Genomic DNA, 27671 nt, shown 5'->3' on the forward strand with positions numbered 1-27671 from the left:
GAAGAAATAACTCCAGAAAGAATGAAGAGACAGAGCCAAAGCAAAAACAACACCCAGTTGTGGATGTGACTAGGGATGGAAGTAAAGTCTGATGCTGTAAAGAACAGTATTACATGGGAACCCAGAATGTTAGATCCATGAATCAAGGTAAATTGGAAGTCGTCAAACAGGAGATGGCAAGAGTGAACATTGACATTTTAGGAATCAGTGAACTAAAATGGACCAGAATGGGAGAATTTAACTCAGATGACCATTATATCTGCTACTGTGGCCAAGAATCCCTTAGAAGAAATGGAGTAGCCCTCATAGTCAACAAAAGAGTCCAAAGTGCAGTAGTTGGGTGAAAGCTCAAAATGACAGAATGATCTCTCTTCGATTCCAAGGTAAACAATTCAATATCATAGTAATCCAAGTCTATGCCCCAATCACTAATGCTGAAGAAGCTGAAGTTGAATAGTTCAATGAAGACCTACAAGATCTTCCAGAACTAACACCAAAAAAGGATGTCCTCTTTATCATAGGAGACTGAAATGCAAAAGTAGGAAGTCAGGAGATACCTGGAGTAACAGGCAAGTTTGGCCTTGGAGTACAAAATGAAGCAGGGCGAAGGCTAACAGAGTTTTGCCAAGAGAACTCACTGGTCATAGCAAACACCCTCTTCCAACAACACAAGAGACAGCTCTGCACATGGACATCACCAGATGGTCAATACCGAAATCAGATTATATTCTTTGCAGCCAAAGATGGAGAAGCTCTATACATTCAGCAAAAACAAGACCAGGAGCTGACTGTGGCTCAGATCATGAACTCCTTATAGCAAAATTCAGAGTTAAATGGAAGAAAGTAGAGAAATCCACTAGTTCATTCAGACATGATCTAAAATCAAATTCTTTATGATTATACAGTGAAAGTGACAAATAAATTCAAGGAATTAGATCTGATAGACACAGTACATCAAGAACTTGGTGACCAAGACCATCCCCATGAAAAAGAAATGCAAAATGGTTAGCTGAGGAGGCCTTACAAATAGCTGAGAAAAGAAGAGAAGCTAAAGGCAAAGGGGAAAAGTAAAGACATACCCATCTAAATGCAGAGTTAATAGCAAGGAGAAATAAGAAGGCCTTCCTCAGAGATTCAATGCAAAGAAATAGAGGAAAACAAAGAATGGGAACACTAGAGATCTCTTCAGGAAAATTAGAGATACCAAGGGAACATTTCATGGAAAGATGGGCACAATAAAGGACAGTAACAGTATGGACCTAACCGAAGCAGAAGTTATTAAGAAAAGGTAGCAAGAATGCACAGAATAACTATATAAAAATATAAAAAAAAGGTCTTAATGACCAGATAACCACAATGGTGCGATCACTCACCTAGAGCCAGACATCCTGGAATGTGAAGTCAAATGGGCCTTAGGAAGCATCACTAGGAACAAAGCTAGTGGAGGTGATGGAATTCCAGTTGAGCTATTTCAAATGCTGAAAGATGATGCTGTGAAAGTGCTGCACTCAATATGCCAGCAAATTTGGAAAATTCAGCAATGGTCACAGGACTGGAAAAGGTCAGTTTTCCAATCCCAAAGAAAGGTTATGCCAAAGAATGTTCAAACTACCACACAATCGCACTCATCTCACATGCTCGCAAAGTAATGCTCAAAATTCTCCAAGCCAGGCTTCAACAGTATATGAACTGAGCGCTTCCAGATGTTCAAGTTGGTTTTAGAAAAGGCAGAAGAGCCAGAGATCAAATTGCCAACATTTGCTGGATCATCGAAAAAGCAAGAGAGTTACAGAAAAGCATCTATTTCTGCTTTATTGACTACACCAAAGCTTTTGACTGTGTAGATCACAACAAACTGGAAAATTCTTCAAGAGATGGGAATACCAGACCACCTGACCTGCCTCCTGAGAGATCTGTATGCAGGTCAAGAAAGAATAGTTAGAACTGGACATGGTACAACGGACTAGTTCCATATTGGGAAAGGAATACATCAAGGCTGTATATTGTCACTCTGCTTATTTAACTTATATGTAGAGTACATCATGCAAAATGCTGGGCTGGATGAAGCACAAGCTGGAATCAAGATTGCCAGAAGAAATAACAGTAACCTCAGATATGCAGATAACACCACCCTTATGGCAGAAAGCAAAGAGGAACTAAAGAGCCTCTTGATGAAGGTGAAAGAGGAAAGTGAAAAAGTTGGCTTAAAGCTCAACATTCAGAAAATGAAGATCATGCCATCTGGTCCCATCACTTCATGGCAAATAGATGGGGAAACAATGGAAACAGTGACAGACCTTATTTTGGGTGCTCCAAAATCACTGCAGATGGTGACTACAGCCATGAAATCAAAAGATGCTTGCTCCTTGGAAGAAAAGCCATGACCAACCTAAAGCAGAGACATTATTTTGCCAACAAAGGACTGTTTAGTCAAGGCTATGGTTTTTCCAGTGGTCATGTATGGATGTGAGCATTGGACCATAAAGAAAGCTGTGTGCTGAAGAACTGTTGCTTTTGAACTGTGATGTTTTAGAAGACTCTTGAGAGTCCCTTGGACTGCAAGGAGATCAAACCAATCAATCCTAAAGGAAATCAAAACCTGAATATTCATTGGAAGGGCTGATGCTGAAGCTGAAGCTCCAATACTTTGTCCACCTGATGTGATGAATTGACTCATTGGAAAAGGCCTTGATGCTGGGAGAGATTGAAGGCAGGCGGAGAAAGGGATGACAGAGGATGAGGTGGTTGGATGGCATCACCTACTCAATTGACGTGAGTTTGAGCAAGCTTCAAGAGTTGGTGATGGACAGGGAAGCCTGGCGTACTGCATTCCATGAGGTTGCAAAGAGTCGGACGTGACTGAGCAACTGAACTGAACTAAATGCTGGTAATTAACATCATTGTTCCCTTTATGGGTTTTTTCTTTTAATGTTGATGTTTTTCAGACTAATTAAGATGGTGATTATTAAGTGTTCTTTTTCTTCTTTTTTTTTCCCCATAGCAATTTTTTGTTTCACCCAAATTTAGAGTATTTTGAACATGATAGAAGGGCATCTTTTCAACCGAAGGATCAGACTCAGGTGTCCCGCATTGTAGGCAGGATTCTTTACCATCTGAGCCTCCAGGGAAGCCCAAGAACACTGGAGTGGGTAGCTTAACCCTTCTCCAGGGAATCCTTCCAACCCAGGAATCGAACTCAGGTCTTCTACATTGCAGGCAGATTCTTTATCTGCTGAGCTACCAGGGAAGTCCAAAGCAATGAACGGATAATGCTAAATGAGGAGACAGACTAGAAAATACAAGTGGCTATTATGCCTGTATCTTAAAAACTGATAAAAAGAAAGTAGTACAAAATCCTGTTGTTGGTTTAGGAAGACTGCTTTCCTTCCATTCTTCAACTGTTGATTCTTGCAGTGTAGATTTCAAGTCTTTATTCAATTTCTCAGGTTTGTCTCTAAAGCCTACAATTAGAGTTGTCTTCCTTTGTTTCATTTATTACAACATTCTTGAGTTTTCCAAGTGTGCTGAGTTGGTGATCATTGGAAGTCGTTGTTTATGTTACCATGGTTATGTATTTTTAGTTCATCTGGCTGCATCAACTTTATTTTTTTAAATTTCTATTAGAAGCCCACAAAGACTAAAAAGTCTATTTAAATTCAGGATAAAGGAAGCACTGGGGCTTGAAAGGCATCCTTCTCTCACAGATTATATTTAAAATTGGATAGTGATAAAAATGGCAACTTTAAGCTACTTCTTCCACTGATTAATAAAAATAGTCTATTTTCTAAAAGTAGATTCATAATGATTTGTATTTAGACTTAGTGATAAAAGTTCCCGCTAATGATAGAACATTAGAGATAAATATGAAAGAAAGGGAGAGTATTAATAGTTATTTAGAAGATGGAAAAGAGAAACATATTTAAGTAGTTATCAAGCCATTTATTTCACTTTGCTTCATTTCTAAATGATATGAAAGGAGAATCATGAGGACTGAAAGGAGTTTTTATAAATATTTATGGCTCTGAGACTTACTGTGATTGAAGAATTTTTCAATAAAGAAAATATGTCATAAATCTTTCTCAGTAAAAGCTGATTAAAAATCAGAGAACTTGGAGGCTGTGAATCTTTATTGTCCTGATGAGGAATTCTCATAAACTTCTGGGTCTAATTGAATCTTCATGTACTCTTGTTTCTAAAAATTCATTTTTCAGTTCAGTACTTCTTCCCAGGTAATTGGAAAAATAACAAGAAAAACCTGCTCATGTATTTCCTTCTATCCTTTCCTGCCTACTCAAGGACTTTACTTTTTGCTGTTATCCTTTGTTTTTTAACCATGCATTATCAGATTTTTCCTACTGAACTATTCCTACTAGTATACAAACATGTTTCCCAGTCTAAAAACAAAAACTCGTATAACCCCATTCCCTGTAACTGTTATTTCTTTTTAAAGAAAAACTTTGTAAGAGTTGTCTGTGCTGTCTCCACTTCTTCCATTTTGCCTTGGACTCACTTCTGTTAGGCTTTTGCTCCAGTCACTCCATGCCTGATGACCAGTGACTTCATCTTTCCAAACCCCATGACCAAATCCCATACCTCTTCTTACTCAACCTATTAGCAGCATGGGGCACATTTGGCCACATCTTCCATCTTAAAACACTTTATTTACTTAACTTCTAAAACCCTATTCTCTCTTGACTCTTCTACATAACTGTTCCTTTTCTTATCTCTGACCTCTAAATGATAGTCATCTGGTTTAGACACAAACCCCCCTTCTCTCTACCTTTATTCCCTAAGTAATGTCACCTAGTCACCTGGCTTCATATGTTGTCATCATAGATGATGACCAATCCCAATTTTATCTCTAGCTCAGATCTCTCTACTGAAACCCATACTCATATATGCTTCTTCTTGGATGTCCACTTTGTATTCTTAATTTACAAAAATCCAATAATTGTTTTCTCCCTCATCCACCCCCTCCCACCAGCCTGCTTAACCTGCTCTTCTCCCAGGCTTCTCATTCTCAGAAAATGGTAGCCCCAGTTTACCACTTGACCAGGCCAAACACTTAGGAGTCATACTTAACTGTTCTTTTTTTCCACTTCCCTTCCACCAATATCTGCACAACTGACCTTCTACTTTCAAAATAAATTGAGAATATGATTATTTATTATCATTTCTACCAAAAAAGAACTATGTTAAGCTCCTACTCTCTCAGCCAGATTATTGAAGTAGCCTCATAACTAACCTCACTGTTTCCACTTTGTCTCCTCCATAGTCTGTTCCACACCTAGCAGACAGAGTTTGTTTTTAAGACACAACCTTCAAAAGCCTCTAGTGGTTTCCCATCTTATTCAGAATAGAGGCAAGTCTTTGTCATTGTCTATAGGCCCTGTTGAATGTGACTCCTGGCTTTCTCTCTGATTTCATTCCCTATTACTTTCCCATTCATTCAGTCTACTCCACAACACTGCCTTCCTTGCTGCTCTACAAAATTGCCAAGCACGCTCCTAGCTCAGAGTCTTTGCACTCAGTATTCCCTGTACATAAAATGTCCTTTTTCTCAGGTTTCTACATGATTGGTATTGTTAGAGAGGTTTTCCCTGACTTTGTACCACCTCTCACACCTTCTTGTTCTTTGTTTTCTTTAGAACTGTCATCACTACCAAATCTTATATGCAAGTATCCCTGGTTATCTAAATGTTAAATTCCTGATTCTGACTGGTTGGAGTATTGAGGCATATTCATTATTCTAATCAACTTGGCTCCCGAGTTTCAGATAGAAAGTAGCAGACATTAAGATAACAAGAGACTTACCTAAAAATGTTTCTAAATCTGTTTGGTTCTTGAATTTGGGAAGTTCAGATGTTATGAAATATCTGTATTTATTTATTTATTTTTATCTGGGTATCTAGAATGTTCACCCTCTGAGAAATAGTCTTTGTTCTTTTTATGCTTCTGTATTGTATCCCCAAGACCTATGATACTTCTAGCATATAGTGAGTACTCAATAAATAACTGAGAAAATGGGTTTATATCTACTCCTTCCCAAATCCCATTAAAACAATATTTTAAAAAATGTAAAAAACAAGCACAAAGAAATTCTCCAGAAGAGACAATAGCAAACGAGAGACAGCAACAGATTTTTAGAAGCTAGAAAGCTGATACGTGGTTGGTAATTGACAGCAAAGCAGAGAAAGCTGAAATGTAAATACCTGTAGAGAGGGGGCCAATGTGAATGACACAATCCTTGAAAGCCTCAGTATGTGGAGACATTTGGGAACTCTGAAAGCAAAGATAAGGAGAAGGGCTTAAAATGGGAGAATTCCTTGAAAGTTTGTATCAGTAATAATTAGATATAATCCATCACCCTTCCCTTTTCAATCTAGCAAGAGATGGAAGAAACTAAATCAGATACTCTCTGGACTTCGGTTTGCCAAGCTCAACAGAAGGGTAGGAATAAGACTCAGTTCTGAAAATGGGTTAAGTGAAAGCATATGTGCTGAATGGTGAGGCCAAACCCCACCTCCTACCCCTCCAATTCTCTTTTCTTACACCTTGCCTCTCAGAATGCTGATAGCATAGGAAAATAGAGGGTTCTCCTCAGGAGAAACCAGTAAGCCCAAGAAGACCTGGAGTCTCAGATATTTGGGTTCTGTCAAAGAAATGGCAGGTACCTTGCTTGTCTCAGACCATTTAGATGTCCACTAAGTATGCTTTTTTTTTTTTAGTGCTTCACTTTTAAATGTTAATATAACTGAATATCACTGGATATCTGTGGAAAACCTCTTACATAAAAATAAAACAAGAAAGATAAAAAAAAGGAACCTAAAGGGAAAATAATGAGGGAACAAAAGCAAAATTCTAAAAAATTACATCCTCAAAGTGACAAAAGACAGTGATATCCATGAAACAATATTTGAATACCATTGGAAATAAAATATGGATAGAAATTAAGAATTCAAAGAAAATTTGGAAGATAAAGCTAACCTTCTCAAAAGACTAGACAATGTGGATGGATGGATGGATGGATGACTGGAAGGAAGAAAGGAAAAATATAGGACAGAAAAGATGAGGAAATAGAGAATTAATCTAGGTGGTCCAGTATCCAACTGAAAATAGTACCATAGAGAAGAGAGAACATGGTGAGGAAATTTCCTCAGAACTGAAGAACATGTGTTTCTATACATAAGGGCCCAAAACATTGTGAATAAGACCCACACCAAAGCGTATCATTATGAAATTTCACAACACCAGGGATAAAGAGAGGAGCTTTCAGGGACTAAGCACAAGTCTGTACAAAAGGTCTGGAATCAGAAGAGTATCAGACTTTTTAACAACAGCTCTGAAAGAAAAAGACAATAGAAGGTCATCAAAGGTCTCAGAATAAATTATTTTGACCTAAAATCCTAAAGCCCACCATACTCTCATCCAACTGTTAGAGTATATAATAAAGGTATTTTTGGAAAGTCTCACAAAATTTTACCTTCCATGCACTCTTTCTCAGGAAAATACTGCAAAATGTGCTTCACCAAAAAGAAGTAGACTATCAAGAAATTCCCAGAATGATGGTGAAGGGAAATCCTAGGAAACAGCTGTGCAGCAGGCCTAGGGAGCAGCCAGCCCAGATTATAGCAGGTAGACAGATGGCTCCAAGAGGCATTAAAAATAATAATAATAATAATAAAATGGAAAAGGTTATTGATGTGTTATATAGATAGAGTGGAGTTTTTCCATTATTTTGGAGATTTTAGGGAAGAATTAGTGTTAACTAGAAAATTAGGCAACCGAAAAGGAAAAAAGTCACCTATGACTTCCAATAATACAGGTCAACACAAGTATTTTATATAAGAAAGAAGAGTGTAATAATAGTAATAGATTCCATAGCTTAACTGTGAATAACAGATAATAATCATAAAAATGAAAACTTTGATTTTATAAAATCAGAATTATGATTATATTAGGGGAATAAGACATGGGGAAGTGAAGGGTGATCGTGATATAAAAGTCCTAAAGCCTTCTGGTGGAAAATCAATGGCTCATGTCTAAAATTTAAAAGTAAAGAAAAAGGAATATAAGCATATTACTTAAAAATAGATTATAAATTTAAGATATGCTAAATAGTTAAAAGAGTTACGGGGATACCACTTCCACCCATTCAGATGGCTATAATTAAACAAATGGAAAAGAAATGTTGGCAAGGATGTTGAAAAATTGGTACCCTTATACATTGCTGGTGGAATTGTAATAAGGTTCAGTCCTATGGAAAATACTTTGGCACTTCCTTATAAAGTTCAACACAGAATAACCATATGAACATGCAATTCCACTCCTAGGTATGTATCTAAAAGAACTGAAAAAGGGTGTTGAAAGAAATACTTGCATGTGAAGCAGTATTCACAATAGTTCAAAAAGGGAAACAACCAAAATGTTCATCAATGAATGGATAAATTGTAGTATATCCATACAGTGGAATATTATTTGGTCATAAAAAGAAAGGAAGTACTAATTAATGCCACAACATGAATGAAGCTGGAATATATGCTAAGTGAAAGAGCCCAGTTTCAAAGGTCCACATATTGACTGAGTCCTTTCATATGAAATATTCAGAATAGGAAAATCTTCAGAGACATAAAGTAGAATAGTGATTGACTAGGGATGGGAGGTTTAGGTGGAAATGAGGAATGATGGCTAATGAATGTGGAGTTTCTTTGTAAACTGTTGTAAATTGATCCTGGTGCTGGTCATACAACTCTGAATATACTAAAAACTACCAGTTTGTAAACTAAATGGGTGAATGGTATGATAGTGTACATGCTCAGTCACTCAGTTGTGTCTGACTCTTTGCAACCCCATGGACTGCAGCTCTCCAGGCTCCTCTGCCCATGGAATTTTCCAGGCAGGAATACTGGATTTGGTTGTCATTTCCTCCACTAGGGGATCCTTACAGCCCAGGGATCAGACCTGGGTCTACTGCACTGGTAAGTAGATTCTTTACCACTGCACCATGATATATGAATTAAATATCATCTATGAATTAAATACCAATAAAGCTGTTTGAGAAAACATATGCTGAAAGGATAGAAGAGATATTAAAGTAATGTATGTGCCTGTCTAAACAAACTTCAACATTCTGTAAAGGAATATATAAAAATATAGCACTCAGTGAAGCAAAATTAACAATATTTGACATCTAAAAAAAAAAAAAAAGAGTTACAATTAGTTGCTTCTGGGAAACAGGATTCAGGATGGGAAATGTGAAAGGTATGAAACTGGTTTTTGTTAGAAACCTTGTGATACTGTTTAACTTTTAACAATTTAAGACTGCAATTAAGATTACATTTTTAAAATGAAAAGCTGTTAAATGCTTTGAAACTGACTTCAAAAAGAGACTCAGACACTGATTTTCAAGGATTATGGGGTGATTTGATAGCAGCATTGTGTTAATCTGCAGCCAGAAAAACATAATTTTGTAACCACATGTACTTTAAATAGTATATATATACCCCACATTTTTTGTTGTTTTTGCTTTTGAACTTTTTAATTAAAGTATAGCATACATTTATAATAAAAGTGCACAGTTCCTGAGTGTACAGCTTGATTAATTTTCACAAACTGAACAAATCAGATAACCAGCACCCTGTTCAAAATCAGAAATTACTATTAATAGCACCCCAGAAATCCATCTCATTCTCCCTACCAGTTAGTATTGCCCTGCAGAGATAACCACTGTTCTAACTTTTAACCCCAAAGATTAATTTTGTCTGTTTTTTGACTGACTATAGTTGGTTATGTCCATATTTAGTTCTCTGCCCATGTTTTCAATCAGATTGTTTATTTTCTTGCTATTGAGTTATATGAGTTATTTATATATTTTGATTATTAGCTGTTTATCCAGTACATGATTTGCAAACACTTTCTCCCATTTTGTAGGTTGCCTGTTCATTTTGTCAATGGTTTCCTTTGCTCTACAGAAGCTTGTTAGGTTGATATGGTTCCATTTGTTTATTTTTGTTTTTGTTGCCTTTGCTTTTGTCATGAAATAAAAATATCACTGCCAAGATCAGTATCATGGAGCTTACCGTCCTGCCCATGTTTTCTTCTCAGGGTTTTATGGTTTCAGGTCTTACTTTCAAGTTTTTAATCCATTTAGAGTTGATCTTTGTGTATGGTTTAAGATAGGGGGGCCCAGTTTCATTCTTTTGCATGTGTCTCCCGGTTTTTCCAATAGCATTTATTGAAGAGGCTATTCTTCCCCCATTGTATATTCTTGACTTCTTTGTCATAAATTAATCAGCTGTATGTGTGTGGATTTATTTCTGAGCACTCTGTTCCACTGATCTATGTGTCTGTTCTTTGTCAATACCATGCTGTTTTGATTACTGTATCTTGTAATAAAGTTTAAAACCAGGAAGTGTGATGCCACCAGCTTCATACTTCTTTCCCAAGATTGCTTTAGCTGCTTGGAGTCTTTTATGTTTCTATACACATTTCAGGACTGTTTGTTCTATTTCTGTGAAAAATGTCATTGAAATTTTGATGGAGATTGCATTGAATGTGTAGATTGTTTTGGGTAGTATAGACATTTTAACAATATTGATTCTTCCGATTCATGAACTTGGAGTCACTTTCCATTTATTTGTGTCTTCAATTTCTTTCATCATGTCTTACAGATTTTATAGGTCTTTCAACTCCTTGGCTAAATTTATATCTAGGTATTTTATTCTTTTTGATGCTACTATAAATGGGATTGTTTTCTTAATTTCTTCTTCTGATAGTTTGTTATTAGTGTATAGAAACACAACAGATTTTGTATGTTGAAATAATACCCCCCAAGTTTTCTGATTTTGTGTATTGGTTCTAAAAATTTTTTGGTGGCATTCTTAGGGTTTTCTGTATATAGTATTATATCCTCAACAAATGGAGACAGTTTTATTTCTTCCTTTCCAATTTTGATGCCTTTTATTTCTTTTCTTGCTCTAAGACTTTCAATACTGTGTTGGATAAAAATGGCAAGAGTAGTCATCCTTGTCTTATTCCTGTTCTTGGAGGAAAAGTTTTTAGCTTATCATCATTGAATGTGGTATTAGTTCTGGGTTTGTCTTATATATGGCCTTTATTATGTTGAGGTACTTTCCCTCCATACCCAGTTATTTGAGAGTTAATATCATAAATTGGTGTTCAGGCTCGATTTTGGAGGGTAAGTCCCTCCAGTGTGCACACTGCAAACATTTTTTCCCATCAATCTGGGCTTTTCCTTTACAGGACAAGCCAATTTGGTTGGGTACCCATTTGCAAAGGGGAGGTATTGTTGGACTCTACTCTGAGCCGGTTCGTTGAGAACTAGTTCTAATGGGGCAGGCCCACCCTAGTTGATATTAGCTCATTTGTAGGGTACATTTATTTACCTGATTTGGGAACTGGTCCAGTTGGAACTGGTTCATTTGGAAGCTAGTTCTTGAGGGGGTGGGTAGCCTAGTTGCAATTAGTTCATTTGTTTTATAGGATCAGGGAATCAGTTCATCTATATTCATCGATGCTGGAATCTGTGCCGTTTTTCTTGGAATTTGTCTGCATCTTTTGTGTTTTGGTGTTATAAAGCTTATAAAAATGGGAAATATTTCATGTGTACCAGGGGAAAGATCTTTGGGGTGCATATTAGATATGTTAAGATCAGAAGGGCAATGGCCCTTGAATGGTTCACAATTAAACAGTCAGAAATGCTTTACAAAGGAGAGGAACATTCTGATAATGAACATGCCCAGGAGGCTCCCCTGGACTTGTGGCATCCAATTCTAATTTCCCCTACAGGAGCCCCGGAGAAGGAAATGGCAACCCACTCCAGTGTTCTTGCCTGGAGAATCTCATGGACAGAGGAGCCTGGCAGGCTACAACAGTCCATGGGATCGCAGAGTCAGACATGACTGAGTGACTTAAGCTTATTGTAAAATGCTTTTTCTGCATCTATTGAAATGATCATATGATTCTCATTCTTTAATTTGTTAATGTGGTGTATTGATTGATTGAATGTGGTATCATTGATTACAATGATTGATTTGTACATGTTGAACCACACTTGCATCCCTGGAATAAATCTCACTTGATAATGGTATGTAATCCTTTTAATGAATTGTTTAACTTGGATTGCTAATATTTTATTGAGAATTTTTGTATCTGTGTTCATCAGGGACATTGGCCTGTAATTTTCTTTTCTTGTAGTGTCTTTGTCTAGCTTTGGTATCAGGTTAATTCTGGCTTTGTAAAATGAGTTTGGAAGTGTTTTTCTCTTTTATTTTTTAGAAGAGCTTGAGAAGGATACTATTCTTGATTGGTAGAATTCACAGAGAAGCTATCTAGTCCTAGACTTTTGTTTGTTGAGAAGGTTTTAATTATTAATTCAATCTCTAGTCTGTTCAGATTTTCTGTTTTTTCATGATTCAGTCTTGGGAGTTTGCATGTTTTTAGGAATTTATTCATTCCTTCTAGATTGTCCAATTTGTTGGTGTTTTGGTGTATAATTGTTCACATAGTCTCATGATCTTTGGTATTTCTGTTGTATTAGTTGTGGTGTCTTCTCTTTGTAGTTTCACTTATATGAATCCTCTCTTTTTTTTCTTGGTTAATCTAGCTGAAGTTTTATCTATTTTATCTTTCAAAAAAAGCCAGCTCTTAGTTTTGTTGATCTTTTCTATTATCTCTTTAATCCCTATTTCATTTATTTCTTGCTGATCTTTGTTATTTCTCTTCCTTTTAACTTTGGGATTTATTTGTTCTTTTTCTAGTTTCTTTAGGTATAAAAATGTTTATTTGAGATTTTTCTTATTTCTTGAGGTAGGCCTATCATGTACAAATGATAATTTTATCATCTTCTAAAATATTGGAGCTTTGTTATAATTATGTAAGTATAATGCTGTTGATCTGAAGTGATCATTCTTTTTCTTGTTAGAAAGTATCTTTCTGTTGAGGTCTGTCTCAATGGGGCTTTTTTTTTAACTTATATTGTTGGAACACCTCAGAGTAACTGCTATGAACACTGGAATGCATTATCTTTTCAAATTAGTGTTTTCATTTTCTTCAGATAAATACCCAGTAGTGGAATTACTGGGTCAACATGGTAGTTCTGTTTTGATGATAGCCATTTTGTATGAGATGCAAGGTAGTATCACATTTTGGTTTTAATTTGAATTTCTCTGATGATTAGCAGTGTAGATCATTTTTTCATGTGCCTTTTGACTATCTGTGTATCTTTTTTTGAAAAACGTATATTCAGGTCTTCTGCCCATTTTTCGTTCAGACCCTGAATTTGATCTTGCTCTGCAACATACTAGTTGTATGACCTCAAACAGAAACAACTAATAGAAAGTACCCTCACATGGACTTTCCTGGTGGTTCACTGGTTTCAACTCCATGCTTCCAACACAGGGGGCATGGGTTCGATCCCACATGCTGCCAAGCTTGGCCAAAAATGATAAAGTATCCCCACAGGCATGATTTCTTGATTCCTCTTCTTTCCCTTTTCAAGTATTTGTTCAAGTATAATGTTAGCCTTGAGGAACTTTATAAAGGCATTTTATTCAGCTACTAGTACTCATTTTCCAGTTGTCAGTTTTAATGCATGTTTTTTCTTCTCTCTTTTTCTCCTAGAGATAAGATTTCAGTTTCCACAACTGACTGGGGTGCTTACCCTTGCTTTCTTTATTCATAATTGTATTATCACACTCTTGAAGAACAACAAGAACCAAGAAAATAATGTGAGTAATTACCTGAGGAATTGACTTTTGTTACTAAACCTTAATTTTTAAATGTAAACCACAAAACAATGGTCAGCAAACTTCTTCTTTAAAGGTTCAGGTGGTAAATATCTTAGACTTTATGGGCCATGGGATTGCAATTACCCAACTCTACTATTGTGGCACGAAAAGTAACTATAAATAATATGTAAGCAAGTGGGTAGTGCCTGTGTTACAAGAAAATTATATTTACTAAAACAGACAGTTGGCCATATTTCATCCATGGGCCATAATAGTTTGCTCTAGAGCACTCACTAAAAAAAGGAAAAAAAAAAAGATGTATAGCTGGTAGCCATTAGTGGTGAGATCTTTAAAAATACCCAAGTGATCTAAAAGAAAACAAGAAAAAGGAAACAAAGAATATATGGTACAAATAGAAAACAAATAGAAAGACAATAGATTCAAACTCAATCATATTAATAATTACATTAAAAATGGTCTAAATACTACAATTAAAAGAGATTGTCAGTCTGACTAAAAAAAAAAGCTATATATTGTCTACAAGAAACTTACTTTAAATATAGATATACCATGCAGACATTAAGTGTAAGAGAGTTGTTGTTCAGTCACTAAGTTGTGTCCGACTCTTTGCAACCCCATGGACTGCAGCATGCCAGACTCCCCTGTCCTTCGCTATCTCCCGGAGTTTGTTCAAATGCATGTCTATTGAGTTAGTAATGCTATGTAATCAACTTATCCTCTGCCGCCTTCTTTTCCTGTTGTCTTCAATCTTTCCTAGTATCAGGGTCTTTCCCAATGAGTCAGCTCTTAGCATCAGGTAGCCAAAGTATCGGAGCTTCAATTTCAACATCAGTCCTTCCAATTAATATTCAGGGTTTATTTCCTTTAGGATTGACTGGTTTGATCTCCTTGCAACCCAAGAGTCTCTCATGAGTCTTCTCTCCAGCACCACAATTCGAAAGAGTCATTTCTTTGGTGCTCAGCTTTTTTTGTGGTCCAGCTCTCACAGCCATATATGACTACTGGATAGAAAACAAATAGAAAGATAATAGATTCAACCCAGTTGTGTTGATACTTACATTAAAAATGGTCTAAATACTACAATTAAAAGAGATTGTCAGTCTGATTAAAAGCAAAACCTAATTATATACTGTCTACAAGAAACTTACTTTACATATAAAGAGATCATGAAGACACTAAGCGTAAGAGAGATGGAGAGGCTATTTTAATATCAGACAAAGCAGACTTCAGAACAAGGAGTATTGCCAAAGATAAAGAGGAACATTATATGATGATCTTTAAGGACCAGTTCATCAAGAAGACATAATTATCTTAAACATGTATGCTCCCAGTAACAGAGCTTCCAAGTAAAGGAAACAGCAACTGTCTTAACTGTAAGAAGTAGAGAAATCCACAATTATATTAATAATTAGTGATTTCATCAACCCTCCCTTAATAATTGATGGAGCAAATGGACAATAAGTAAAGATATCGAAAGCATGAAAAACACTATCAGCCTACCAGGCATTTATAAAAGTCTTAAACAACAGCAGAATTCACATTCTTTTCAAAAACACATGAAACATTTACCAAGACTGACCATATGCTGAGTCACAGAACAAGTCATAATACACTTGAAAGGACTGAAATCATACCAAGTATGTTCTTTGACCACAATGAAATTAGAAATCAATACCAGAAAGAAATCTGAGAAACTGACAAATATGTGGAAATTAAACAACATACTCCTAACTAATGAGTTCAAGGGAAAAAATTACAAGAAAAATTAGGGAAGTACTTTGAGATTACTGAAAATGAAGATCAGATCAGATCAGTCGCTCAGTCATGTCCAACTCTTTGCGACCCCATGAATCACAGCACGCCAGGCCTCCCTGTCCATCACCAACTCCCGGAGTTCACTACAAGATAAAACATATCAAAATATATGGGATGCACTAAAACTGTGCTTAGAGAGAAATTTATGGCTGTAAATACCTACATTAAAAAAAAATCTCAAATCAGTAATCTAACCTTCTACCTTAAGACACTGGGGGAAAAAAGAGCAAACTAAACCCAAAGAAAGCAGAACTTAACCAGTTACCTGTGGCCTTGTTAGTAAAATTTGAATTTGGCTTGATAGCTTCTAACCATATAAACGAAAATCATGATGAAGTTCTAATAGGAGTCTATACAATTATTGAAAGGTGAAAGTGTTAGTCACTCAGTCATGTCTGACCCTTTGCAACTGTGGATCTTTCTGCTAACAGGAGAGAATATCCTTCATGCTTTTTCTAGTGCCTTTAAATTTGTCTTGCAATGTGAACATATTAAGTCTTCTCCAAGATTTCTTTGTATGATATTGACAAGTTAGACTCTCTGAACAATAAATAACTCAACCACATCAGTTCTTTCTTTCTCTCTTCTCTCATCACTGTACTAGATTTTAATATTAAAAGCAGCTTTTATCAAGGGTTCATAGTAATACAAGAAAGCCATGTGTTTAATGTTGCTTCATTGTTTTATAAGAACTGTAATTGAGATATTCTTTGTTAAATTGCTCAGCATCCTTTATGTAAAGACAGTAGACAGAAAATTTTCTCTGTTCAAGGCTAGGAAAACATTTCCTTAATGAACTCATTATTTGATAATAAGGGTCATATAACTATTCTTGTTTCTATTTTTGCTTTGACTTTTGGAAAACTTAAGAATTAAGGTCTCTTACCATTTTCTATAACTTTTCCTAGGCAAATGTATTTTTGCAGTTTTTTTCTTTTTCTATTACCCTCACACTTTAGATTCAGTTTTTATTTTAGAAATGTTTAATATTATTGTACTTCTGTCATAAACAGTTTTAAATCTTTGGAGGGAATAGGAAGAAAATCTTACTATCCTAAATGAACATTTGGAACTTTGGAGTGTAAAGGAAAAATTGAGAATATACTTTATGGCTTTTACTTTTAAATCCCTCTCACCTTCTTCACAAATTTCCTGACTACTTGCCACTTGAACTAAGCTGCCAATCACAAATTTTAGGAAGTTTCGAGATACGTGGAAGATATCTTTTGTATCATCACAGGAATAGTGTATGTAGTTAACAGTGTATACTTTGGTTTCAGCCAGGATACCTTTCTATCCTACTCAACTGATCTCTAATGCTAATTTAAACCAAGTACCACAGAAACCAATTTTGTGAAGTTGGATTCTCATGTTTTGGGTCATTCTATCCATAAGGCTGTGTTTCTCAAACTTCACCACCAAAGTCCCCTTAATGAGAGAGAACACCTTGTATACCTGAGAATCTGGGGGTGAAGAAAACAATTTTAGTGGAATCTCATATCTTATCCTAAACACTCATGTATATTTTTATTGTACTCATAATTAGTTTGTCTTACTAGAAAACAGTCTTAAAACAATGAGTTAAGTTACAGGCAGACTTCACTTTGTACAGTTCCCATATGCATGAATTTCAGTTGCTTGTGGCTTAGTTAGATTTTATCAGCTCCCCCTAACAACATGGTTCAAATTTAGGTTACCACAGGATTTCAACTTGCATAAAGTAGTAACTGGGGGCTTCCCAGGTGGTACCGTGGTAAAGAATCCACCTGCCAATGCAGGAAGGACTGTACAAGTCAATGAATCACTTATGGATCCTCATCTGGAATCAACTTCAGAAAATCTTAACACCTTAGAAACCTTCACCTCAAGAAGTTTTTTTCCTAGTGACTCCCAGAGTCTTGATTGGCATCTGAACTGGTCCTTTCACTTTTAGATTATTTTCCTTTGTGCCTCTGATCTAGTCCGCACACCCCTTCTCCAGAGATTTTATGTTGTGGCTGGTTGGAGTAATTCTTCCTCGGTGAGGTGTTTTCCTGTAATTCTTCCTGGTGAGGTATCTCCCCAGTATTTGCAAGCCTTGGCTGCAACGCAGCTTCCTGACTCACCTGTTCCCAGTGAGTGAACAGCATGAGGGAGGAGCCGGCCGACCCCAACAGTGCTGCAGCTGCAAAGGCATCTTCCTCAAAGAGGTGTTGGGGCACTTTCACAGTCTCATGTCGCTTAGTCGTGTCCAACTCTTTGCGACCCCAGGAATTGCAGCCCACCAGTCTCCTCTGTCCACAGGGATTCTCCAGGCAAGAATACTAGAGTGGTTTGCCATTCCCTTTTCCAGGGGATCTTCCCGAGCCAGGGACCAAAACCAGGTCTCCTGCATTGCAGGCAGACTCCTTACCTTCTGAGCCACCAGGTAACCCCCATGACACAATCTCATACTCCCATAGAAAGAGAAGACTGTCTATACCTAGTTTTGGTCCTGAAAATTTTTAAGAGGAATAGCTTTTCTTGAAATTCACATCAGCTTATCTGAAGGTATGCATTCCTCAGTGCGAGAAGCAGACTGAATAGAGAGGTAAATATTTCTGTCTTATGGTCCCCAAAGTACATAGGAAGAGTCCTGCCTTTCATACTGTATCACTCAATGGACCTTGCAATCTGTATTCCATATGTAAACAACCATAAATGAGTTCTTGTTTCTACTGAGTTGGGGGACTAGCATTTTGTAGAACTAGTATGTGAGGTTCAGGTAATAAAATTTGGCTCAACTTTAGTCACTTGTGGAAAATAGTTTTTTAAAGGCTTAGAAGTAAAAGTTTAAATGGATGATGTCTTCTTACTGTCTTAATTGGTTGAAACCAGTGTATAAAATGCTTCCCCAGTGACTCAGCAGTAAAGAATCTGCCTGCAGTGCAGGAGATGCAGGTTCAATCCCTGGGTTAGAAGATCCCCTGGGGAAGGGAATGGCTATCCACTCTAGTATTCTTACCTGGAGAATTCCATGGACAAAGGAGTCTGGCGAGCTACAGTCTGTGGGGTCACAAAGAGTCGGACACAGCTGAGTGACTAACACTTTTCATTTTTCGTTGTATAAATTAAGCTAAATACATACTATATTCTGAGAAAACTTTGTCATTTGATTTATTCAAGGAGGTTTCAGTAAGTAATTTGAGTCACTGAAGTTTTGTTAATACCATGATATAATGTTTTCTTGAGATTTAAGGCAGAAAATGTGAAGCTTGTCAGGAACTTGGAATTTTTAATGTTGATTTTGGGTTAGTCATTCAGAGATCAGTAAAAAAAAAAAAGAAAAAAACTTTGAAAATAGAAAAGAAAACATAAGAATAGAAAAAGCCTCATTCTCATCTATATAAACTATAGTTGTACTTGGATCTGAAGACATTTGTAAAGAATAGTGAGGCTCCTAAACAGGGGTAGTGCTCAAATTTTCCAGGTTTTCCAAATTTGACATAATTTCATGAGGTTTTCTTTTCACTAAACATATTTTTACCTATGTAACTAAATGAGATATAGTTTCTGTTCTTTAGTAAGACATACCTTACCCCAAAGAAAGTTGTAGAGTTGAAGATCATCCAACTCATTCCTCATCATCAGAATATATTTGCTCTATAACCATCCTGGATCTGTGGACCACCCTCTTCCTATTTCCTCATCATGTTTGAATCAGAAGCTATACCATGCTTGTTTTGTTTTGCCTATCTTTATTTAGTTTTATTCCCTGCTTACTTCTTTTAAAACTATTCAAGGTGCTCATATCTTGTTATTTACTTTTCTCTTCTTATGAATCTTGTGTAGTTTACTCAACTATATGTATGTCTGCAGTACTTTTTATGTAAATGTTTGGGGTAGGCCTGTCTCTTTTTCAGTAAATGCTCCGCTGGATAGTCACTATGAAAAGTATGTGGAACAGAAAGATTATAAACCATTTTTGAGAAACAGAATGTGCTCCCAGGCCCACTTGTGCCCCACTTGGCATCCTTCCTGTCATTACTTCTGTACTGCCAGCCCTGCCAGCTGCTGCTTATTTGTGAGGCAGAGTAAGTTACTTTATTAATGTACAGGGTTCTTGACACATTTACCAGTTCTTATGGTCACTTGTGCTGATTTTTAAAAATATTTTTTACTTTGAGCCTCATTTTCTAAAAGATGGGTTTTTTTCTGCCGTTTTCCATTAAAGAGGCTTCTAAGAGGCCATATCTCCAGGCCTAGAATAGTGATGGCTTGGGTTCAAAGCACACATGTGTGCATGCTATTCATAGGTGGCATGTTTCCCAGGATCGTGCTCAACCTCAGCTGCTTTTATATTAAAACATCATTTCTTTCATTAGAGTATTTTCAGATGAAAACAGTTATTTTACAACTCTTGACATAGTTCTACTGAATGTACATTTAAATCACTGAGAAATAGATCTTTTCTAATCATTGTTATTTCTCTTGCATCTGTATGTGTACTTTATTGTTATCTTTTGTTACTCGTTATTTGGTACCTCTCTTTCACTGTTTTCTTTCCTATTGTTTATTAACTGTGACACAAAGGTATTATTCAACTGGTTAACTCTCCATTGTAGTAGCTAAGGGCATGTAGTTTGGAGCCAAAAAGTCTTTGGTTTGAATATTGACTTCACCAACTACTGACTGTGTAACCATGAACAAGTGTTGTAACCTCTCTGCACTAATTTATTTATCTATAAAATGAAGAAAAGGATTATACCTACTTTAAATGAGATAATGTATGTACTCTGCTTTGTACAGAGCCTAGTACCTAGAAGCACTTAATAATTGTAGACAACATGATTATTTTTATCTGTATTTACTGAGTTCCTGCTGTGTGCCAGGTATTGTCCTGGGTATTGGGATATAGGGCTTCCCAGGTGGCGCTAGTGGTAAAGAACTTACCTGCCAGTGCAAGAGATGTAAGAAATGCAGATTCGATCCCTGGGTCAGAAAGAGCCCCTGGAAGAAGGCATGGGAATCCATTCCAGTATTCTTGCCTGGAGAATCCCACGGACAGAGGAGCCTGGCAGGCTGCAGTCCATAGGATCACACAGAGTCAGACACAACTGAAGCGGCTTTGCACGCATGCACACATTGGGGATATAAAGGTGAAGACACAGTCCTTGTCTCAGGGATGTCATAGTCTAGTAGTAGGGACCAACTTGGATATAGAAAAATTAGAAGACCAACATAATAGAAGAACTATTAACCTTGACTACTTCGGAGTGTGCAAGAATATTTTCTTTCCAGTTGATATCCTCATATCATAGATTCCTTTATAATAAAAATTAATGATGATTACAATATAGGGTAGTAGATGCTATATTTCAGATGTGTATGCAGTGCTATAAGAACAGGGAAGCAGAAGGGGGAAACTCTCTCATCAGGAAGCCCTTGCATCTTTGCCGATTTTCCCCAGTTTGCTAAGCTATACATCTTTGCAGAAAGCCTGCCCAAAATAATATGCTGATCAGGTGGTATACAGACTAAAGACTATCCATAAAATGGTAGCTGTCCCTCTTTATATGGATACATAGCTCTCTGACACAACCATTTTGGCCTTCCAAGATTTTGTGTTTTGCAAAACTTCTTTCTTCTTGAGTAATACTGAGTAAGCTGAGGGTGGAATGACTTTCAAACATCACTCTGTGAGACACCTACCCATTGTTATGAATATGGGGGTTGCCTGGTCCATTTCTGTTCACACCTCACAAGACCACCGGGCAACTCAAAGGGTGACTGAAGTCTAGCCTGGGATGGGCCCTAGAGCTTCAAGAACTAGAGAAGAGACGTTGAAACTTCTCTGGAGGTGTTTTCGTCTTCCCCTTGTTTACCCCTACACAGTTAGAAACTCTTAAAGCGCTGGAAGCAGTCTCCATAATCCAGGTTCCAGTAGTTCCATAGCCTAATGAAAGTGTTAGTGACAGTGCTAGTCGCCCCAGTCGTGTCTGACTCTTTGCAACCCCAGGGACTGTAGCCTGCCAGGCTCCTCTGTCTGTGGGATTTTCCAGGCAAGAGTACTGGACTAGGTAGCCATTCTTTCTCTAGGGGATCTTCCCAACCCAGGGATCGAAACCAAATCTCCCGTGTTGCAGGCAGATTCTTTAGCATCTGAGCCACCAGGGAAGCCTCTACCATCTAATTTAGGGATTGAAATCCCTGTTTTGTTTTCAAGCTGATTGTCAACTTAGACTTGACTTTTGGGTTTCTCATAGTTTGTTTGTTTACTTGCTTTTGAAGTGAATTTATCAACATTTAAGTTTAGAACTCTCTACTATTGCTGTAGCCCATTTAAGGAGAAACGTTTCCCCCAAATCAGAAACGTTTCCTAATACCACATGTCCAGTTTTCTTACTGTGGTATCAAACTAGAGCAAAATTGTATATAATTTTTTTCTTATCTGTTTTCTTAGCTTTCAAAGTAATTTGTGTTTAAAATGAAAAATGAATAAGCTTATTGCCATAATTTAGTTGTGCTGAATTGTTTGGCCATAACTTTTGTGGTGATGGAGACCAGATTTATGAGCTGTGGGATCTGTTCTGTTTGGATCTGACAGCTGGCTCCATTAAATATCTTGGAGCTTTTTACTTTGCATGGGGATGGTTGGGAGGGTGGGAACAGCAGTGGAAGAAAGCAGTCCACTTTATTTAATGTTCTGCATTTGTTTACTGGCTCCAATCATAACACTGTGCAGCTGTTTGAACAGCTGCCTTTTGATTTCCTTTTGTTTACTGTTTAGGTTTATTAAGCTTGTCCTTAATACCTGCTTACTGTCTGCTTTTTAACTAGCTTTTGTATTTTATAAAATATATTTTAATATATACCAGTCTCTTTTGGTCTAGGCATGCTTTGATGATCTACAAAGTTAATTCACTAAAAAGAAAAAAAAATTTTTTTTAATTCCATAGGTCATACAGAAAGCAGCCTATTCTTGATTTCTTGTTGTCCCTTAGCTTTATATTTTAGTTAAATATTTTAAAATTTGGTAAATAAATTGCATTTCAAAATTAAGTCCAAATTTCACTCATGATAACCACCATTTATGTTAACTTTCTAAGCCTGCCAACAGGTAACTTAGTCTACATACTCCAGATAGTTTTTAAAAAGTTGTCAGACTAGTTGTAAAGTCTGTGAATTTTGTTTTAACAAATGTCTCTGAGCAACCTGGATACCTAGGAGATATATATTTACACAGAGAGAGCAAAAATAAATATTATATTTATTTGTCAGTCTTATTATTTTGGAGAAGGAAATGGCAACCCACTCTAGTATTCTTGCCTGGAAAATCCCATGGACAGAGGAGACTGGTGGGCTACGGTCCATGGGGTCGCAGAGTCGGACACAACTGAGCCACTTCACTTTCACTTATTATTTAGCCTATTCAGACATACTAAAAATTTATTCATCATTGTGGGAATTTTATTCTCTTTACAGGTGAGGGACTTGTCCATTGCTTATATGCTGGTGACATTAACTTATCTCTATATTGGAGTCCTGGTTTTTGCTTCATTTCCTTCACCACCATTATCCAAAGATTGTATAGAGCAGGTAAGGCACTGTGTACCCTCTCTGTGTGATTGTTTACACCTTCATATCTGCAAAGCAAGCAGTGTGATACAGTAGCAATGTATACTACCAGACAGGCCTGGGTTTGAATCCAGTCTCTTCTATTTACCATACATGTGGGAATTCAGGCACCTTCCCCGTTCTTTGTGAGCTTCAGTTTCCTCTTCCATTAAATATCATAATAGATACTCCATAGATTTTAGAAGGTCTCTCAGAAAACCTTCTGTCTGCTGGTACCTGTGGTACTCAAATAAATGATTCCTGTTATTTGCTTCTTATTTTTCTGTGTGTGTGGATAATTATGCTAGTAGCAGTCTTGAATTTATAAACCCTCACAGAGACTATATTCAGTTCCCTGATTTTCTAAAGTCCAGATCTGGAAATGTCCTGAATAAACTGGTTTCTTAATTCATCAGTCCCTGATAATAGATTTGACACTCATTTTGGTACTAGGTGGCAAGCATAAAAGCAAAGAAAAACTATTTCTAGCCTATTATACAGAGTGAAGTAAGCCAGAAAGAAAAACAGCAATACAGTATACTAACGCATATATATGGAATTTAGAAAGATGGTAACAATAACCCTGTGTACAAGACAGCAAAACAGACACTGATGTATAGAACAGTCTTATGGACTCTGTGGGAGAGGGAGAGGGTGGGGAGATTTGGGAGAATGGCATTGAAACATGTAAAATATCATGTATGAAACGAGTTGCCAGTCCAGGTTCGATGCACCATACTGGATGTTTGGGGCTGGTGCACTGGGACGACCCAGAGGGATGGTGTGGGGAGGGAGGAGGGTTCAGGATGGGGAGCACATGTATACCTGTGGCGGATTCATTTTGATATTTGGCAAAACTAATACAATTATGTAAAGTTTAAAAATAAAATAAAATTTAAAAAAAAAAAGAGAGAGGAAGAGACAGAAAGAATAAAAGAAACATTCTTTTACTAAAAGGCTGCCATAAATAATATTATTTGATTTGACCCATCATAAACCTGGGAATAGCATAATCTCTAGTTTTATGTAACTGAAGAAGTTCTCAGAGAAAGTAGCATTCACAGGTGATTTTCATTCTAGTCAGAAGAAATTCCTCTAAGAGTGTGGTGGAGTACAAAATATGATTTATTACCTATGAATTATAAAGTTATTTCAGCATAATAGTGGTAATAATGTTCTCATCTCTTCAAGATAAATAGATTTGACTTATTGCTCCTTTGATAGTTTGAAATGTTCTCTTGATTTCCTTGATTCCAAAAGTTCTTTGGCAGCCAAATGTTTGCTGAAAATTCCCCTGATATGAAAAATCCCATATAAAGCCCACTCCCTTGGGAATAAGAATATCTGTGGTATTTGTATTTGAAAGGGAAAAAAAATCTGAGTGATTGGCTTTCTTTTTCTTAGATGCCAAATGAAAATGGAGAACAGAATCATGAAAGGAAGTAGAAAAAATTTCTTTTCTATTTATTGATAGACTATAGATAATAGTGATAGTAATAGATATACTCTCACTTTATTCTATAATCTTTAAAAATGCTACAGTGCATCAGAGGAGAAAAAATAAGAGAATTATTGAGAATGAAATAGCATTGAATTAGCTATTTAAATTTATTGAAACAAATTTATACTTAAACCTCATATACTAACAGAGCAGTAGTTCTCAAACTATCAGTGGTAAATAAGGTCTTATTTGTTGTTGTTTCAATGTCAAATGAATTGCAGATTGATACTTTTGTAAAACAAAAATATGCCAATGTCGAATTTCTTTAAGTTTCTAAATACTTACTTTTAATTTCTGTACTTAGCTATTGAAGAGTAATAGTTAGCAAATAGTTTGTGAACGGGCGCCAGCCCACAAAACCATGCAATTTGAGTGGCACCTGTGTTCAAAATAAGCAAAAAACTCCATTTTATAAATTTGTATATATTGAATTTGACTTGTGACATTACTTTATTGTCTTTCTTGGATTAGAACTTTTTAGACAACTTCCCTAGCAGTGACATCCTGTCCTTCATTGCAAGAATATTCCTGCTGTTCCAGATGATGACTGTGTATCCACTTCTAGGCTACTTGGCTCGCGTCCAGCTACTGGGTCATGTCTTCGGTGACGTTTATCCTAGGTAAGGGCTCTTCTCTTGACCAGCAAGATGTGCCAAGCAACAAATGACTGTGCAAACAGGTCAGTTTAAAATGTGACTGATCCTTTTGCTATGAAACTTTGCCTAATGAAAATGATTACTAAGGATAGACCTTTGGTGTTCTTTTCCCAGAAGTGCTTTAAAAATAGAAGCCGCTCCCTTGTCCAGAATGATTTAAAGTTAATTCCTGCCCATGTAGTTATGTTAGCTCTGATATCAGCTATATTTATCTTGTGATTTAGTTGCTATTAATCTACTCTTTGCCAAGAAGTTAGTAGTATGTAGTAGTACCTGTGTTAGTAATGTATGGCTAATGAGAAGCAACTCATTTAGTTATTGGTATTTACTTGTATATTTATTACCAGTCATGCAGTTTTACATAAACAATAATGGTTTAGGATTGAACGTGAGATACATAGCAAGTTTAAATTATTATTTGCTTCTGTAACGATTGCTATAATTTTTAATCTCTTATTGGCGATGAAAGAGTTTGAGTCCTCTTGAAAAATCTGTTCAAAGCTAGTCACCCTTATCCAAGAGAAGTTTCTATTTACTGAAACTTCCTTGTGGGCCCCTGGTTAATGCCTACTCTTACATTAAGTTTTATTATAGATTATTCTAGTAAAAAGTACCTTGGAGAAGGCAATGGCACCCCACTCCAGTACTTTTGCCTGGAAAATCCCATGGACAGAGGAGCCTGGTGGGCTGCAGTCCATGGGGTCGCTAAGAGTCAGACACGACTGAGCGACTTCACTTTCACTTTTCACTTTCATGCACTGGAGGAGGAAATGGCAACCCACTCCAGTGTTCTTGCCTGGAGAATCCCAGGGACGGGGGAGCCTGGTGGGCTGCCGTCTGTGGGGTCGCACAGAGTCAGACACGACTGAAGCGACTTAGCAGCAGAAGCAGCAGTAAAAAGTACCTAGTCCTAACCTATTTTATTGGGAATAAATTATCTTAAATGAAGAAAGCTTTTGGATAAAATTTGAAAAAAGTTACACTTGCTGTAACCAACTAAACGAGTGGTCTTAACCAGTTTATTTGAAGTAAAGTAATGCAGTCTTTCCCCTCATTTAACAAATAATTGGTTATAAGTATGTAGTTTTAAAAACAAAAAACTTTTAAAAGCCAACGTCAAGAGTTACCAAGCCTCTGGCCTTGACAACAGCAGCAACTACAGTTCTCACATTGGATTTCAGTAAATGTAAGAATCCTATTGTGTTTATATGCCCTGCCGTATTTACTAATAAATACATTTTAAGTCATAGATGAAAAAAAAATTCTAGGTAAATGCATTATTCCTGTTTTCTGCTGTTATTTTGCATAATGTTGGCTGTTAGAATGTTTTCTCTTCTTGGAAAAAGTCTGGAATTTCCCTCTTTCATTCAGATTACATTTCTTCCCCTACCATCAGGAACACATCATTTATCCTACAGTTGCAAGTACTCTGCATACTTTGGAGCATACTTTTTGATCTCAGGACCCCTTTACACTCTTAAGGTTTATTTGAGGACCCCCCAGGAACTTTAGTTTATGTGAGTTATATCCATCAATATTTAACACGAAAAATTAGAACCAAACTTTTAAAATGTTTATTAATTTACTTAAAAAGCAATAATAAAGCCATTACTTGTTAACATATAAATGATATTTTTGAAAACGAACAATTTCCAAAAAATTTTTTTACATTTCAGAACTCTTTAATGTCTGATTTGCTAGTAGATCATTGAATTATCCTATTTTCTACATTCATTCTGTTGTAATATGTAATTTTTATTTAAATATATGAAGAAGATACACCCTCCCATGGACACATAGTTGGAGCAAGAAGGAAGTACTTTTAATAGCCTTTCCAGATCACTGTGGGTATTTTTCTTTGCTACTGTGCCAAACCTTGACAGGTGGTAGTTTTTAAAAGTTAGTTGAATCTGAAACTCAGTTACATTAAAAGCCACTGGTTTGTCTTACAGTTTGTATCTTCTACCCATGTATGATTTTATAACATTAGGTTTAGTCATTTGGAAAATACTGGTTTACTGAGTTCTATAGATCTTCCAAATATTGACCCATTTCATTATATATTATCAAACCCCACTTTCCCTATTATCACCACCAGTTGCATTATAAAAGTCTTAGATATTGCAATACTGTCCCGCTCTCATGGTAGCAAATACCAGCTCTCCAAATTCTAATTTTTACTTGAAAGCTCAATGTTATCATTGGCAACACAAACTACCAGTTGTTTTTCTTGAAATGATAAGATCATATCATTTATTTTTAAGAAAATGTCTGTCACATACCCAGATCTAAAGAAACATAGTTTGTCTGTCTTTCAATTAAAAACGGTCTTTGGAAAAAACAGCACGGTTGTCC

General features: G+C 36.5%; 1 protein-coding gene across 14 annotated transcripts in view; it reads left to right on the plus strand.

Annotated features, from left to right (window-relative positions):
* Positions 1-27671, plus strand: part of SLC38A9 (solute carrier family 38 member 9) — a 101492-nt gene that overhangs the window by 63641 nt on the left and 10180 nt on the right. For 13 of the 14 annotated variants that reach the window (XM_059878747.1, XM_024981320.2, XM_059878753.1 and 10 more), the window contains 3 exon segments: positions 13642-13748; positions 23028-23141; positions 25132-25280. In XM_059878747.1, the coding sequence (XP_059734730.1) occupies positions 13642-13748; positions 23028-23141; positions 25132-25280 (370 nt within the window). 14 annotated transcript variants of the gene reach the window in all.

The sequence above is a fragment of the Bos taurus genome, chromosome 20 (genome assembly GCF_002263795.3).
Source record: "Bos taurus isolate L1 Dominette 01449 registration number 42190680 breed Hereford chromosome 20, ARS-UCD2.0, whole genome shotgun sequence".
NCBI lineage: Eukaryota > Metazoa > Chordata > Mammalia > Artiodactyla > Bovidae > Bos > Bos taurus.